The following is an 18392-nucleotide window of genomic DNA, read 5'->3' on the forward strand; positions in this document are numbered from 1 at the left end:
ACTAGGAATGGTTGGCCGCATCATGAAAATCAACAAAAAAATTACCAATTCCGTGAAAAAATACAGATTGTAATTAATTTATATAGAAAACAATGGCAAACCACAGGCTACTTTTTTCCCTAATTCACTGAGATTATCTAGATTTAGGTACCGAAACAAGTTGAATATTAGACCTTAATTACCTTGTCAAACAGGTGATTATTGCCTGTGCGTAAGGTAAGGTAATAAAACAAACGCTGGATCAATCTTTAATATGGACAATTTTTGAAAAAATAAAATATTTTGCAAACAAAAAGATATTTCCAATACAATGTCCGTTAATGGTGATAGATATATCACCTAGTTATTGGTGACAATCTCGTTAGTTTGGCGTACCGTTAGTTCGGAACAATGAGTCTACATAATGGATATTGTTTTTCACGAAATTTCCAAAACGTATTAATTACATCTGGATTATATATTCAAAATAGTAATTGCCAAATATAGTAGTAGTAGTATCGCCTGTTTCTGTCTAACTGAGTTTACAATGTGGCGAAAAAAGATTTATAGTTATTCACTCATATATTAATTATTAGCAGTGTCGTAAACTAGACCTCTAGACCATGACTTGAGAGATTCGCCTCTCAGCCCTCAGAATTATTATATATTTCCGCAATTAATAGGAAAGCGTTCCTGTCATTAGAAAGAATAACCTACTTGCCTATTAAGTGAACATGAAACATACAGAAATCCATGACCTAGAGGTTGTGTCACTGTTTTTTTTTAATATTTAAAGTAGTCTTGTTTCACATAGACTAAACTGAGAAATATAATATTAATATCTCTGCTTTAGTCTGTAAAAATCTGTCTGTACGACTCATAGAAATTACTGGAGTAAGAAGATAGCAACCTAAAAGTATTATTAAGACTTCACTGTTCAATCAAAAAATTTAAAGAGTTATTCTTAAATTTATTACTGGTGTATAGCTAGTATCTATGTACAAGGTATTGATATGCTTCTTTAAGGTTAAACATCTTTGTACATATTACAGTTTCGTAGTGTTGGGGTATAATATTGGGTAAATATAATATTTAAAAAAAAACATATGTATTTTAAAATTACTGCCGCCAAAATAAAACATCCATTTCAACTTACAGCTGTACTGAGCCCTTCTTTAAGAGTTAACTGTTACGCCATAAACACAATTGAAGGTTAAATTTGACTTGTTCTTTTGTCCTTCAAAAGGGAATTTATTCCTTTGTTTCTTAATTAAATTAAGTTTACGTAAATTATGTACAAAAATATAGTAAGCTTAAACTTAATTTGAACTAACACAACAAAATTATAAAATTTACATATAAAACACTATATTACTTAACTTATCACCTTGAATATTGGATATCGTATTTATTTTCTAAAATTAAATATGTTTGTAGTCTATGTAGAAAGTGAAATAATGTTGGTAGTATCAAAATAGTTGTTGATGTTCGAAGTGAGTGCACGCTTGACTCCACAGTCGGCAACCAGTTGTTGTCGAGGACGGACTGCTCTATGACATTTTGCATTGTATCTGCGGATTATTTATAGTTATAGTTAATTTACTTCTTGATATCTGAAGAAAGCAGGATTTTTGATTTAGCAAATAATCAGTAGGTTTCAGGTTCGATTGACGTGGAAATAGTAATGTTTTGCATTAAGAAACTCAGAAGTTGATCCTACTTGGCTTAAATCGGCACTTAGTTTCACTTCGTGTCTGTATCAAAGAAATACTATTTTTTATTAAATGAATACTACTTCAATGTTATTAATTTGCACAATGATATATTTAAAGTATAGATTTTTTTAAATTTTAGAATAATTATTTATTATTATTATTTACTCACCAAAAGTGGTTACGTCTGGTGTATAGAATTTTTGCTCAGCGGGCTGCAACGCTACTATGTAATCTATAAAAAAGTTTTTTAGTTAAGCTTACATTTTACACATATTGCTATACACACACAAATAATTTAAATTTTTAAAAACGTATATGCATATTTTAAGTAAATGTGGATTTTTTCTCCTCATATATAAGAAATATTAAATATTAGCACTGCAAGCTAAATTTAACAAGGGTACGCATATACTATGTTAACTCTATTACTTGCGATTAATGGCATTTGCCGTTAGTAGTAAACTCACGTCAAATACACCGAATTGCTACATTACGTTCCATGTTCGTAACACATATAAGATCAACTTCTGCATAGAGGAAGCAAGACTGAACCTATTAACTTTAAAGAGCTTTTAAACCACTAGGTGTCACTTTAAAATATTATATTTAACTAATCTTAACTTAGATTAAGGTACACTATTATACTACACCCTACCCAAATTCCTAATTACTATACTTTTTTACTAAACTACTTTTATCCGTTTTCTCAAACTGTTTTTATTCGAGGATGAAGAAACACATGAGTACAATTAGATTTTTTACTAAAAGACAAAGGTAGGTAATACTCATACCAAATAACGTACTGATACCTATTATAAGTAATAACTTACGTGGCTGTGTAGTGAGTTCTGTCGTGGTGGGGGGCAGCGTTGTTGTCGTCGTCGTCGTTGTTGTTGTTGTTGTAGTAGTTGTCGTTGTGGTAGTGATTTTTATTTCTAGAATAAAGTAATAAAATTACTCAGTGTATGTTTTTCGTTATTTTATTTGCGAATATAACATTGTTTTTGATAAAAAATATATTACGTATCGTATTATCCTTAGTAAGCAAACTCTTCTACTTACAAACTTCTTTTATTTATTTATTTCTAGAATTTAGCGTCACTTCGTGTAACGACATGACTAGATTTTACCGTTTACACTTACCATACAACCTCAAAGTTCCTTCTGCTTTGCCAAAATTATTACTTGACACGCACGTATAGGTCCCAGTATCTTCCATAGAAAACTCCGATAATGTTAAAGTGACCTTAACTTGATATGCGGACGTCCTCATTTCTTTGATTTCATGTTTGTTACTGTTAACGAAAGAAGTATAAATAATGAATATTAGTTCAATACAGAAAAAAACAGCAACCAGTTCCAACTTTAAGACTTGGCCTTCAATAAATGTTTTTTGTGTGTATTAATAAAAAGTGGGCGATCAGCCTTTCTGGCAATAAGAGATTCGATGTTTCCCAACAACGTACGAGGTGTTGCGCACATAGTATGGTATATAGTATCCAATGTTACAGGCATGATTTGAATTTACGACCTAATAATTTGTAGTCATGAACCTAGCCAAAAGTGCAATACTACTTTAGAAACATTGAAAAAGCATTTCCAAACGAAAATGCTCAGTAACCGATAGGAAAAGAGATTTTCTGTGACTTATCGTTAGCTCTGATTGTAGATTTAGTACGTTCGGCAAATAGCGCACAGAACGGCTGTCAATCTCCACTTGTATTTCACAGTAAAGTGCCGGAAAATTCAGCTTCGACAAGTTTCCAAAGTGTAAAATAAAATCCAGCATGTAACGCTATCGCATTCTTAATGGTTGGTCGGTTAAATGGAACCGGATTTGATTTTAGAGCTTTCGGCAGAGCTTTGTAAATATTTCATTGTCTGCATGTTGGTCAATTAATGAGCAATTGTAACGTTTCAATTTTTATGACATATTTTTAACCTAAAAAATAACGTTTGTATTGCAATAAACTTGCACGGCGTATATCACGAGTGCCCCCGAGAGACCCTTAAAAAAGAAGGCACTCTCACGTTCCCTTTTATCATTATAACTTTTAATTGTTTTACAATTATTTTTAATTTGTATTAAGTTGTAAATGTATTTAATCTAACTTAACCTTACCTGGCCAGAATCATTGTTTTATCCCCACTCCTCAGCCAAAAGGTTATAGGGTGTGGATATGCTTCTACGATACATTCTAAAGTGGCTTGTGAACCCGTAGGAACTCCCATCACCTTCGTCGACGTCAAAATTGATGGACTAACTATAAAAAATAAAAATAGTATAAACCCGACGTAACGTCCCTCTATTTAACGACAAACGCCCTAAAGCGTCGAAATTACTCGGCTTTGGTGGGTTTAGCTTGATTTCCATACAATGATATTCTCTACATAGCATTACACCCATCCTCAATAACGACAATTAAATAATAAAAACTACTTAATAAGTTGCCGAAATTAGTTAAAACTGCGGAACGCTTTACGTTCTTTTGTCACTTAAATGTCCAAGCCCGTAATAAACTCGATTGTCAGAATCATACGTACCGAACTTTTGAAGAAATCAGTTCTTATGTTTACAAATTGGCATGGCGTGCACGTGCTGTAACACGTAGATGCCTCAATATCGCAAGATATTAATAAATTAAGAAACAAACACAACATAACTACTGGTTCAGCAAAAGACGTCAGGCGAAAATAACAGGCTATACGCTTTAGCGTTCAAATAAGTATTGTTTTTTATGTAAAACACTGGTATTAAATAAACTTTTTCTTTTTCTATTACAGATTTTTCTTATTTCCATTTAACGACAACTCTTTGTAACGTTAAAATATGCACAGTCCCTTGAGCGTCGTTATATAGAGTTTATACTGTAATAAATGTATAGTCAAAATTTAAAGTCTGCATTAATATGCACAAATATTAAGCAATTAGGTGTTATTTAGTAGAACATGGCATTTTCTTACTCTTGAGAACAAGATTTTTCAGTAACCATTTAAAAAGATAAATGGCGTGGCCCGAGCATTATTATATGTGGCCTATATATAGAATAGATAAGTAAATAATCAGTCATCATCTATACTAATATTAAAACATTATAGAAATATTACTATGCTTTTACTGATAACTCAAAAATTTCTGAACTGACTTCCAAGGCCATATTTACAGGGCCGAATTTAGGGGAGGCCAGTCAGGGCATCCACAAACACTTCTAAAAAACAAAGATTTAAATTTCGACTAGTAAACGACTTTCCTTATGATATACTTTTATATATTTGTTAAATACTAAAATATTCCTAAATCTAAATTTTAAAATAATTTGCGACCAGGGGGCGTCCCCTCATTTGTTGCTCCGAGGCCTCAAGACATATTAAACAGTGAAAAATTAATTTTCCTCTCGCGCCAATACGGGATACTTTCATAGCAGTCCAATGAATACTATAGTTTGTAGAGAGACATACTTTAAACACCATTGCAAATAGAACTCCAAAGGCAGTAACAATATTTATAAACTTTAACAAATAAACTTAGTTCGTATTTATTAGCTTAGCTGGCTAAATTGCCTATTTCAGATGCTATTTATGTAAGTATTTTAATAATTGATGTCTATACCTGACCATTATGTTTAATAGCCATTGCGGTAAGCCATAACGTGTACATTATGATTAAATTGCGACAATATGTTGACACTAATATCTTCTAAGGAACAGGAGGAAGGGATTTAGTCATGACTATTAATTGGACGAGATAGAGACGGTAGCTTGTAAAGAAGTATGTGTTGCTAATGCGTTCCTTTATATTTTTTAATTTAAATTACCTAGTAAAATAGCATATGCCAGCTATCAGGGAGACAGCTTGAGAGATTGTATCATGCGTTTTAAATACAAACCCTAATATCTAAATCATTCAACATTGGTGGTGGTATAATAATATCGTAGATATAGTAAAAAAATGCGCAATCGCATGTCGTCCAATTACACTGTTACTTACAATTAACACTTAGCATGATCCTCTTGCTAACGGAGGGTGGAACGTCATTGGAGGCTATGCAGAGATAGGCGCCCATTTGTCTTCGATCAACCTTCGTGAGATTCAGTGATGGCCCAGTGTACATGTCAACTATAACAAAGAATGCAAATAAATCTCTCAGTACATAGAATAGGAACAGGAAAAATGCACGTCGTATTGGAAAATACTTCCTTAGGGTGGAGAACTCGGTTTATAAGACCCTTATGCTCAGTTAATTTAGCATTTGCTTCTTTTCATCGTTAATTTTTTTTATAGAACAGGGGGCAATCGGGCAGGTGGCTCACCTGATGTTAAGTGATACCGCCCCCCATAGACACTCTCAATGACAGAGGGCTCGCGAGTGCGTTGCCGGCTTTTTAAGAATTGGTACGCTCTTTTCTTAAAATACCCTAAGTCGAATTGGTTCGGAAATTCAGCGGGCACCTGGTTCCACATAGGGGTTTTATTATTATTTATTATCTTCACTAACAACGCTATATTGTGGATGTGCGATAAATAAATAAGTACATAATATAAGGATAAGAATTTAACAAAGACTTTATGTATTAGTTTATATATAAAGTATATTTTGTATATTAGTGTACAGACAAAACAAAATCTGTAATGGTATAAATTAGCTAATATGTCCCAATATCTCATTAAGCGATCGGTTATGCAACGTTTCCGAATACTACAAAACAAAAGATGAAAATGCAATTTAAATAATAGCAATTTAATATTTTAATTATTCAATAAATTTAATTGTATATTGTAAAAAATTATGATAAATAATTATTCATCTTACTACAGTGAACACGATGCCCTATTAGCATTCTAGGCAAGTTCACACAGTTGTAAATCCGAATTAGTGCGTTATTATCATAGCTTATGAATTAATCTACATTTTATTATATACGAGAGGTCGTAACTATAACATTTCTAATTGCAAGACAATTTATATATTTGATGTTTAGTTATATCACTTTCACTAGGGGTTGGGTTTGGATCTATGCTTTTACGGTTTCCAGCACGACATGCTCGCTTTAGCATGGTAGCATAGGTGCAAACCCACCCTACCACATCCTTCTGATGGGTAGGGAGGCGTGGTCTTGGGGGTAGCGCAGGTCGCTGTGATCCCCAAGGCAAGTTTGGTGGACTAACCTTCCCGAGGTTGCCAACCCTGTTTTTGGTCTAATACCCTATGTATTAGACGTAACTAAAACCACCAAGCGAACTTTTGCAGGGATGTAGAGGTCATGTCCTTGCGAGTTCATCGTCCAAAATAAAAGGACGGTGGACAGTAAATGACCTCCCGCGTGTTTGTGCCGTGCGCGGGGACCCGTACGGGGGGATGAAGGAGTCCTGGAGGTTGAGTGGAGTAGTGCGCCGGTACAGTTGTGCGCTGCACACAACACACCTCTTTGGTCTGGATTTCCCCTCACACGGGAGGCCGTGGATTAGCTGACCACGGTCAACCGGCTGTGGTATCCCGTAAGAGGGCTACCAAGCGAGAGTCGGGGTGTGGGTGGGGGGGGCGTCGGCGTGGCACGGGACTCGGGGTGAGTTTGCGTCATCGTCTCGGGATGCGAACAGCTCCGTACTCTCTTGCGGCGTGCGGGCGCGCCTGCCCCTCTACACGCTGACTCTATACCGAAGGAGTAGCTCTGACGTCGCTTGCTGAGCAAGGGACGTCCCCGACTTGAGGGCTCCGTGGCGGGTGGAGAGCTCCGACGGTGAATCTTTTTCATACCACCACATGGATAGAGAGACAAAACACACAAACCAACAAAAGGCTGCATCCACAGATGCGCCTAAAACTAACATAAACAGGGTTGCGTCGCAGGACGTGTTGAGGTGCAAGTCACCAGTGACACGATACTCTGATGCCCCTATCTCGCAAACGGATGCACCCAATAGGGCAGCGTCCGAGGCACCAAAGGAGAGGGCAGCGGCTGAGGAAGCGCCAAACCGGGATGCACCCTTAACCGTGCCCACTCCAATGGTATCTCATACACCACCACACAAGGATGCGTCCACTGTTGCGGCCAGGCTGACTGCGTCGGTCGAGCAGAAGATAGCAACTCCGAAGGATGATACAGCAATGTCTGCGTCCATAGGGGGGGCATCCGAAGCAAGATCGATGCGGAAGACCGAGGCTGCGACGATGAGCACGTCCAGTGCACAAACCTCGACCATGGACATGTCGGCCCTGAAATCAGCGATTCAGGAATCGACTCCCAGGATGGTCCTAAGCTCCTCAAAAAGGCGACGGCTCAGGAAGGCCAAAAGAGCGACGGAACAGCAACAGCTGATTACCGGCTCTCAGAGGATACCTGAGAACCCTGGAACTGCCCCCGCGGTTACCACAACTGCAGGACGCGGGAAAAGGGCACCGAAGCCGACTGGGTCCTCTGCCGCGCTCAAGCCTATTGGCTCTAGGTGCGGTAAAGGACCTAGAGGGGGGTACCAAACCAAAAACCCAAACCAAACCAAACAACAAACAAAGGGCCAGAAACGCGATCGGCCAGAGGAAACCGTGACACCGACTGGGGAGAGTAAAAGGGTTAAACCTAACAAACTCCGGCTGGAGTCAGGGACCTCGGCCAGTTACGCGGAAGCGGCAGCATCCTACAAAGCCAACGAGCTTTGTGTTGCCGTGATGACTGAGCCCTTTATAGACATGACACAAGAACAGGCAGATAACATCCGCCTACAAATCGAGGGTAAAATCCAAGATGAGCTCATGGCGGATCTTGAAGCTACCCTAGCAACTGAACCCAACGACATCAGATTCCGGGGAAGAGCCCACTTCTCAGATGGTGTCCTCAAAACTTGGTGCGAGGATACCTACACGCTGGGATGGCTTACCGGAGCATGCGATGTCATCAATAATCCGATACCGGACACCAAACTGGTGGTACGGCCTCAGTCAGACATTCCGAAGAAGGTGCCGTGCTTACTGCATGTTCCAGGGTTCACTGGTAGCACGGAAACTTTACGGAAACTGATCACCAGGCAAAACCGCCACCTAAACATCAGATCTTGGACCCTGACTCACGAACGTAGAACACAGGACCCGACAGGCGTATCTTTGTTCCTTCGTGTTCCGGAATATGAGATCTCAAAGATCAAGGCTCACGAACGTCGCATCTACTATCTGATGGGGAACATCTATATCCGAATTCTGGAAAAGGATGAACCCTCAGTGGTAGCTGCCGCCACAGTAACTACTGCCAGTACATCGGGGACGGGATCCTCGGGGCCAAAGCCGCCCTCGTCAACGACGGAGATAGCCGCGGTTGCCGAGGTAAACGTCCCCATGGAGACAGCTCAACAACCACCCTCACCGGTGCAACTAACCTCGGATGACGAGTTCTTTCAGGAGACAGGGGGGAGTGAATTCAGCGACAGCTGTTTGCGCTCCTCCCCCTAACCGGACTGACCTTATCCAGACCAACCTCCAGCACAGCCAAACAGCGTCGGCTTCACTACGCAGACTGCTGGAGACCAACCCGAAGACCATTGCCGCGATCCAGGAGCCGTGGATCAGGAATGGCAAGGTATGCGGCCTGGGTAACACCGGTGGTAAACTTTTGCTGGATACCTCAGTAAGTAACCCAAGAACCTGCATTATCATACCTAAACATGTACCAGCATACCTAATTAACGAACTGTGTTCAAGGGACCTTACAACCATTAGGTTACCTAGGGACGCACATCCAGACATCGTCCTGGCGTCCGCCTACCTACCGGGTGACGAGGACGTGCCCACTCCAGAACTCGGCCTTCTGGCTGACTACTGTGAGAGGGAGAAACTGGAGCTTATAATCGCAGCAGACTCCAACGCGCACCACACGCTATGGGGTAATGCAAATACCAACGCTCGAGGTGAGAATATGCTTAACTTCATTCTTAGCAATAATCTTATCTTAGCAAACAGCGGCTCTGAACCAACCTTTATCAACGCACGCTCGCAAACCATAATCGATCTAACAATGGTGACCTCTGGTCTGTCAGATCACATACAGGATTGGCATGTCTCCAGAGAGCTATCATGCTCAGATCACAGGTGGATCCGCTTTACAATCAAAGGGGAGCTACCTAAACCACAACCACGACGCATACCTCGGAGAACTGATTCAGTAAAATTTTACAATATAATCGACTCAGAGGTAAGCAAACTAACAATACCAACCACCATTGATGTACAAGACATAGACAAACATGTAAATAACCTAACGTCCCTACTCCAGACCAGCTTTGAACGGTCGTGTCCCCTTACCATGCCTAGGTGGGGGAGTAGACATAACTGGTGGTGCCCCGAACTGGAGAGACACCGAAAGAAGGTCAGGAAGCTGTTCAATAGAGCAGGAAATACCCGTTTACCTGCCGACTGGGACAAGTACACAATCGCGAGAAGACGATTCAAAAAACTTTTACGCTCTAGGAAGCAAGAGTGCTGGAGACACTTCTGCACCAGCATTGAAAGCAACAACCAGGCAACCAGAGTGAAATCATGCCTCTCTAGTGAGCCTTATCACTCAATTGGTTGTCTTAAAAAACCTGATAAATCATTTACAAAAACCGATGCAGAAACATGTGAACTACTGATGGAAACACACTTTCCAGGCTGCATAATTGCCAACGACCAAGCATGGCAACCCTACTCAGAAAGTGCCACCACCGACTCAGACTGGAATGTAGCTCACAAAATAATCACAAATGAAAAAGTAACATGGGCAATCAACTCCTTCCTACCATTCAAAGCGGCTGGCCTGGATGGCATCTTCCCAGGCCTACTAAGATGGAGTAGAAACCTTTTGGTGGACTATCTTGTCTCAATCTTCCGAGCATGTATAGCCCACCGCTACATACCCTTGAAATGGAGGGAAGTGAAAATAATATTCATCCCAAAACCAGGCAGAGAGGACTATACCCAGGCAAAATCCTTCAGACCCATAAGCCTCACATCTTTCCTGTTAAAAACAATGGAGAGGCTTGGAGATCTGGAAATACGTAGCCAGGTATCGCTATCCAAATTCCTGCACCCAAATCAGCATGCCTACAGCCCAGGCAAGTCAACGGATTCATCACTCCACAACGTTGTGTCTCGCATTGGCGACTCCCTGAAGTTAAAACAGTCAACCCTTGGTGCATTTATTGACATCGAAGGCGCTTTTGACAAAACAAACTTCACGAGCATTACCAGAGCACTCGTTACATGTGGAGTATCATCAACCCTGATAGGGTGGATAAACAACATGCTAAAACAACGAGCTATACAGTTCACTGTTAATTCCACGACACGGGGCATTGTCAGCAGAGGCTGCCCGCAAGGTGGTGTCTTATCGCCGCTACTGTGGAACCTTGTAGTTAACGAGCTCATCACAGAACTCAACGCTGGCAACCTCTACACAGTGGGTTATGCGGACGACATAGCTATCTTGATATCGGGAAGCTTTGAAAGTACCCTATGCGATCTCATGGGAAGGGCTTTCAAAGTAATTGAGAGATGGTGCATCAAGCACGAGCTATCTGTCAACCCATCAAAAACAGAGCTAATACTCTTTACAAACCGGAGGGTTCTGGGACCACACAGGCTTCCAAAACTCTTCAACACACAACTCAAACTCAAAAATGAAATAAAGTACCTGGGTGTGATTCTGGACAGTAAACTGCTCTGGAACAAACACCTAGAACACAAACTGAGCAAAGCAACGATCGCCTTCTATCAATGCAAAAAGATGCTAGGCGTGAAATGGGGCTTATCGCCTAAAATAACATTATGGCTATACACTGCCATAATCAGGCCAATGCTGGCCTATGGAGCCCTGGTTTGGTGGCCAAGATCTGAACTTCAAATGGCGATCACGAAACTGGGACGCTTCCAAAGGCTTGCCTTGTCCGCTGCTAGCGGTTGTATGAGAACAACTCCGACCGCAGCAATGGAGATAGCCCTGCAAATCTTACCTCTAGACCTACACATACAGCAGGAGGCGGCACTTGCGGCCATCAGGCTTATGGTATTGGACCTATGGGGAAAAAACCACTATAGTTCACACACAGTGATTCTCAACAGGGCAATAGAGTACCAACCTCTTATAGCTGCGCCATGTGACAGAATCACAAATCAATTAATATTCAACAAGAAATATCTTATACAACTGAGAGAAGAGGAGCAAGATCAGTCGCCCCTGAATGAGCTACGTATATACACTGATGGCTCAAAAACAGGGTGTGGCTCAGGCGCTGGTATTTTCTCCTTTGATCTCAACATCAACATACACCTACCTCTGGGCACACAAAGCACTATCTTCCAATGTGAATGTGTCGCTCTAACCGAAGCAGCCAGAGCCGTACAGCGGATGGGAGTCAACGACTTTCACATTAAGCTCATATCGGACAGTGCATCCGTGCTGATGGCGCTCGGTAACGAAAACACAAACAGCAAACTAATACTGGAGTGTCACGAAGCACTGGAGGCAATAGCTCTAACAAATAGAGTTACCTTACAGTGGATTAAGGGACACAGTGGCTCTCTCGGCAACGACGCAGCCGACGAGCTTGCGAGAAGAGGCTCTGGTATGATACCTGCTGGCCCGCATCCGCTTCTCCCCTTGCCCTTCTCGCTAGTTCGAACCTGGATTCGCCAGAGATCCACTGTACTCCAGAATCAACGATGGTCGCGAAGTGTAGATTGCAAACAGTCCAAAATAGCTCTGCCGGCTGTGAACCCGCAACTTACTAAGCGACTTCTAAACCTGAACAGAACCAATCTCAAAACAATCATAGGGACAATCACGGGCCATTGTCTCCTTAACAAACATCTTTTCGTCCTAGGCGCAACAGACAGCCCCTTGTGCAGAGGCTGTTTCAGCGCAGAGGAATCAGTCACCCACGTAGTCCTGGAATGCGAGGCTGTGGCTAATCAACGTACAAAAATCCTCGGAACAGTGAGGTCGCTCCGCGAAGCCTGTGAAGTGCCCGGGAGACTTCTGTGCTTCTGGAAGGAGTTGGGCTGGCTAAATTAGCCAGGGCTTCTACGCACAACGGACCGACTACGTGTCTAAGTGCGGAAACTGAGTCCACCTACCTAAACCTAAACCTATATCACTTTCGTGTCCCTAAGGAAATTCATAATAGTTACAGAATACATAACAGTAGAAATTACATTACACAGTGTTTGTAAGCAGTAGATAATTAAACTACTTCTAGAAATTCGTATTGTACATACAATATTATAATAGCGGATTTATAAAGTGTTCTGTATAATTATATAGTATCTGTATAATATGAAGAATATCGTAATCGAAATAATAACAATCAATAACGACATCGATCCTAATTTCATAATGCGTAGATGAAGTTTGTATCACCAAGGAGTTTCCAAAAAATATTATTTGCGTCTTAACAATGACATTTTCTTCAATTTCATACAAATTTGTGGGTAAGCTTTGGTGCCATTCATACGTTTTATACGTGTTCGAAAAATGCCGAGCTTAATTGTGAGGTACTCGTCCCCTTAAAATAATATTCTTTTACATATACCAAGACCATAGATTTTAAAATCATCGGTTCTCGTAGTAAATAATTTTAAAATCAATTTGTTAAGTTTCAGCATGCATATTAATATTTAATTTTTGTTCTTGTACGAGTTCTTCTAAGTTTAACTTTTTTTCAATTCCCTATAGAATTGTGATAAAAATGCAAACCTCTTATTTACGATATTTAGGTTATTTATTTAAGATTTAGAACCAATTACTTTTTTAAGATTATATGGTCTGGTCTTCATTTTATATCAGTAGCATAGATTGAAAAGGTAGTGTATAAGAAGAAAGACTAGACTAAGAAAGCGATATTTTTGTTTGTTTATATTTATTAGCTATTACCGAACCGAATTACTACTTGAAAGACAACAACAGTTATTACACATAACTGTATATCACTGTACTGTATATAACACAAATCTATATACAATATACACCAATGGCAGTACAGGTAATAATTATGTGAGAATGTGTGTAGTGCATATGATCCCCAAATAGACGTGGCTCTAAGCTTTGTACTAGATAAACAGTACTCCATTTTTAAAGCAAAGGTATATGCAGTTTTAGAAGCTTTAAAATTGATTACTTTTATAAATAATTGTAAATATTTTAAGGTCTTATTAATAGTCTGTAGCATGTTAGTGTAATTTTTAAAACTAATCATATTATTAATTTTAGAAAAGATTTTATTTTATTACGATGTAAATAGCATCTTAAAAAATGCAAGAATAACCTTTTTAAAAAGGATCAAACATATAAAAGAAAATGGTAGGGAATCCAGGAGAATTTACCGAGAAGACGCTATTATGAGTTAGACATAGCTAGCCGTGACTTCACCATCACAATCAATAGATTGCGATTTCGCCACAACAGTACACTCGCACTCCTTACAAAAGAAACTTTTTCAATGACAAGATCACAGACATGATCCAATGATTCTTCTCTTCTGTTGTACGCCCTTCATTTGAGAACTGGCAGTAAATGTAAAATTAGAAGCATTTAAAGTATATTTCTTTTTTTTGACGTTCATAAGTGTACATTGTGTTACCTATATGAATATATCATTTTTGATTTTATTTGATTTACTTCAGCTTCAAATATGAAAATGAGTGCCCGAAAAAATAATTAGTAAGGACTCGTTGCGAATCTAGTCTATTGATTAGTTATTGTGCGTTTGCACTATATAAGGGATTCTCTCAACAATACGTGCGTATTATTTGGTAACTATATATCCTACAACTTTTATTTGCAAGTCTACCATCACTTTTCTGTATAGAAGTAATAATACAAATATAGGAATATGTGTTGATCCGTCACCAATAATAACAATTGCAAAGTAGAAATGTATTAAATTGCATGTTTGTATTTATTAATCTAGTTTATTGTCTTTTATTTTATTGTATAATTTCTTTTCTCTTTTTTCATTGTAGTGTTTCCCTTTAAATGTTGGGTATTGTGTTTTTGTATGTAAGGGTACAAATATATTTCGTTAGTCTGCCATTTTAACATTATTAAAAAATATGTTATTATAAATGCAGTAGATTTTATTAATATTAGCTGATCATACGTTTGCTTCATTCGATACCTAAACGTCAGAGTTCTCGGATTCGACATACGAAAATTTATAATTAAAAAAGTCTGGACACAAAATGTGTGTCTCATACCTTAATTGGAAGTTATGGAATCTACACAAATGTAATAAATATTTATGTTCGCTTTAAAATAATAATAGCATATGTTCAGGTTTCAGGTACACGTTTGTATTAAGTTCTTTGCCAAAGGAAAATCAATTACCGTAGTAAATCAAACTCAGAAAGGCAATTATACGAGAAACATCCGATAATTGTTTCGCTTCGCTTATCAGTATATCTTTCAGGCTAAGTGCTTTTATTATTTAAATTTATTAGATTTTTTTTGATATTGGTTGCCTCGATCGGTTTGATAAATATGATTGTAGCTTATTTTGATTTGAGTTTTCGCAGGAATAAAAACTTTTTGAGCAGTGATGGAATTGAAATTAAGCAGGAGACTCTCAACGTTGAGGTCGATGGTTCGAGCTCTAGTTATTTTTTCTTTCTATGAACAGAAGAAAACATCGTAAGGAAACGGCTGGTCCTAGCAGATATCTATGTAATGTATAGTATGTATGTCAAAGAAAGTACTTTATTTGAAAGGAACGACCACATAACGGTTGTCGAGCCGAAGTAATATTATTATGTACCTTTGTGCAACTGCCCATCTTCGTTTCTCAACATAATATTTGTACCGTCTTCTCTCCTCCATAGTATCCGTGGAAGTGGTCTACCCTCAGCCTTACAAGAGATGCTCACATCCATGCCTTCTCGGGCCACCAGGTCACCGCTTGTGCCTTCATCTATGATGTTTGGTGGTACTGTACAAAAGATTTTATTGAATACAGTAACCATAGAAGAGAAACCTGTTGAATATACTTTTAGTTAGAGTTATTAAATTTATATAATTATGATAATATTTGTATGTTCCATGTGTAATGGATTATATGGTACAACAATTGTCTGTGTCGTATTCATTAGTGTCTACCTACGTATATGATTCCCTTCCCAACATTTTGTGTATATTCTAGTTCATCAAAAAATATTTGGCAAAATATAAATAACATTAACGATATCCTATTTATTCTAAATTGCTAATTAAGTGATACCAAGAAGGAAGCCAGTCAATGGTTTATTTGATTAAAACCTCTTCAGTTTTATCTTTATATATAAATATTAGGAGATAGTAGAAACAGAAAATATACACAGAAAAAGCAAAATATGTAATTTAATATCGAGAGCTATAAAAATATTTGATTCAAAGCAAAAACTTTTACTACAAGAGTTTTATATACGAAAAAGGTAGAAATATTGAATTGGATCGTTAGTTACGAGTTGTGATCGTTGAGCTTAGAAATTACTTTGAACTTTTATTAAAATCAATTTTCGGCAAAGGCTCTATAACAACCTTAACGCTTTACGCCGACATTTTTTCTAGGCGAATAGACTTTCGTGGTTTATGGAGCGAACTTTCAGTCTATATCTTTTCAATAAACTTACACACGAGGCGAAACTTTTTCTTTCTGTATAATCAGCTTTTTACAGAAATGGCTGTTACAGACGTAAATCTTATAAATGTATAGTTTATTGTTTTGTAACTTTCTTAAAGTCTTAGAGTCTCCGAAAATATTCCTAGAGGTTATATACAATTTTATTAGGTATTGAATAAATAAAACATGATATAAAATAAAGTGAGATCCATGTTTTCTTACTTTATGAAACAAATAAAATCATAATAACCATTCTACGATTTCATATAACTTACTCTTATGTTCAATATAGACGAAACTATATTTATATACATAACTTTTGGAGGATTTGATTAAGGATGCTTATTCTATATAAATACACGCATTGTTGTATTGTAGTATGCATAGTGAATGTCCTGAAAGTGCATGAAGCGAGAGAGTGAGAGAGCATGTGAAAAACCATACTTTCTGCTTACACCTTCGGGGGAAAGGTGTGAGGGTATAGATGTATAGAATATTTATATTTTTTTATAGATTTATATAATTTTAATAAAGTTTAAAATTATAATTTCCTGTTGAGTAAGCCTACAACGAAAGTCATAATAAATAATTGAACGAAAATTTTGTCGCGTTAGGTTCATTTTCACGTCTAACAAGAGTTTGAGATTTGCCGCCAATTCATAAAAACAAATGACAAAGAATGCAATATACTACATAAGGTTACCAAAGAGTTCACCAAGAAATTTAAAAAGTTTTCTTTAGCAATGTTTCTAACTGGCCAGTTTTAAACATTTTCCGTGTACCACGTAGTAGTACTTGAATGGATCAGGTTTCCTTTCAGGCACAGTTCTACTTCTGGCTTGTTAGTAAATTTTTGATTACATATTATAATAAGACTTACAGGCCTAGTGAGATTAATTTAGTATTTTGATTAAAAAAGGATCTGAGAATACTTATACATTGATTATATGACCGATCAAATTATTTTCCAATTCAAAACCTAACTTAGTAAGCTCAAAAGTATTAAGCAGTATTTGTAATAAGTCAGTACGATATATTTACGCAAGCCTACTTAGACACCTGCTCGTAAATCTCTAAATATCGACAAATTCAATGCGATATTACCCGATAATAAATCTTTAGAAGAAATTCCCTCGTATTTTACAGCTGAATACTTTGGTAGCTTTCGGTTATTTTCATTCCAACTGTGGGCATTATAAAAAACAATGGAACTCGACGTGAATGAAGTAATTTATATATCATGGGATTGTTATGCCGGGGAGGTTTTTACGATTTTATTCGTTATGTTTACAGGAGGGAAATTGTTAGCGTACCTACGCCTTTATACACAAGTTATATAAACATTTGTATGATATCTATGTGCTATGTTATATTGTGTTTTATAAACAATGCGTGGATTTATTAGCATTAATAACTTAGACTTAAATTAAGACATGCACAAATGAAAAATTAACAAATGTACTTTAGAATGATAGTAATTATAATTAAGGAAAATAACTGACGCATTTAATCTATGCGCGGTGTAACTGCAATTCTAAAAACTGTACTTTCTCGTGTACAATAATATTTATTTATCACCGCAATTACCTAAATTCAATTAACGACTTTGCGAGAAACAGAAGTCAACCAATAAAATTTTGCCTATAATTAAGGAAATTATATATAAAAAATGCAGAAATCTGAGACCAAATCGCAAAAGTCGTATGTCGTCGTCACCTTATATGTAGGTACACAGAGGTGTTACATAATTAATCCCATCGATACTTTCGTCGACTACGCACTTAACTTAGAGTTCGATGGGTGGGCAGTCATAGGTTCCGATTTAGTACGTTCAATAGCGTAATACATTCTATGAAATTCAAAAAAGGGTATTTTTAAGTCAGCAAAATAAATTGTTAAGCAATATCGAAGTTAACACCTACCGACTATCGACTATTATAGAAGAAGTTTTCTATGTAAATCACTAGCTGAACCAGCAAAACTAATAAATTATAAAAGTTAGAGATGTACTATCGGTGACTTTTTTGTAGGCATTATCAAGCTCTACAAGTTTTCTCTGCAACTTAATCATATATCACTCATCG

General features: G+C 37.8%; 2 protein-coding genes across 3 annotated transcripts in view; one reads left to right on the forward strand and one right to left on the reverse strand.

Moving 5' to 3' along the window:
* Window positions 1–1362: 1362 nt before the first annotated feature.
* LOC123707795 (lachesin-like) overlaps window positions 1363–18392 on the reverse strand; it is a 71126-nt gene continuing 54096 nt past the window's right edge. The window contains exons 5-11 of the mRNA XM_045658133.1: window positions 15469–15639; window positions 5683–5811; window positions 3817–3958; window positions 2838–2989; window positions 2525–2629; window positions 1864–1926; window positions 1363–1550 (exon numbers count right to left, since the gene is read on the reverse strand). Coding sequence (XP_045514089.1) covers window positions 1363–1550; window positions 1864–1926; window positions 2525–2629; window positions 2838–2989; window positions 3817–3958; window positions 5683–5811; window positions 15469–15639 — 950 coding nt within the window. The remainder of the gene's footprint in view (window positions 1551–1863; window positions 1927–2524; window positions 2630–2837; window positions 2990–3816; window positions 3959–5682; window positions 5812–15468; window positions 15640–18392) is intronic.
* On the forward strand, window positions 6698–11441 carry LOC123706986. 2 transcript variants are annotated; one of them, XM_045656698.1, is made up of 3 exons: window positions 6698–9007; window positions 9083–9308; window positions 9383–11441. In XM_045656698.1, the coding sequence occupies exons 1-2, from the start codon at window positions 7457–7459 to the stop codon at window positions 9131–9133; spliced, it is 1602 nt and encodes a 533-aa protein (XP_045512654.1). In that variant the 5' UTR covers window positions 6698–7456; the 3' UTR covers window positions 9134–9308; window positions 9383–11441. The 2 variants fall into 2 exon arrangements, with proteins under 2 accessions (XP_045512654.1, XP_045512652.1); XM_045656696.1 differs by having other exon boundaries at window positions 6698–9308.

Source organism: Pieris brassicae, chromosome 3 (assembly GCF_905147105.1).
Source record: "Pieris brassicae chromosome 3, ilPieBrab1.1, whole genome shotgun sequence".
In the NCBI taxonomy this organism is placed as follows: domain Eukaryota; kingdom Metazoa; phylum Arthropoda; class Insecta; order Lepidoptera; family Pieridae; genus Pieris; species Pieris brassicae.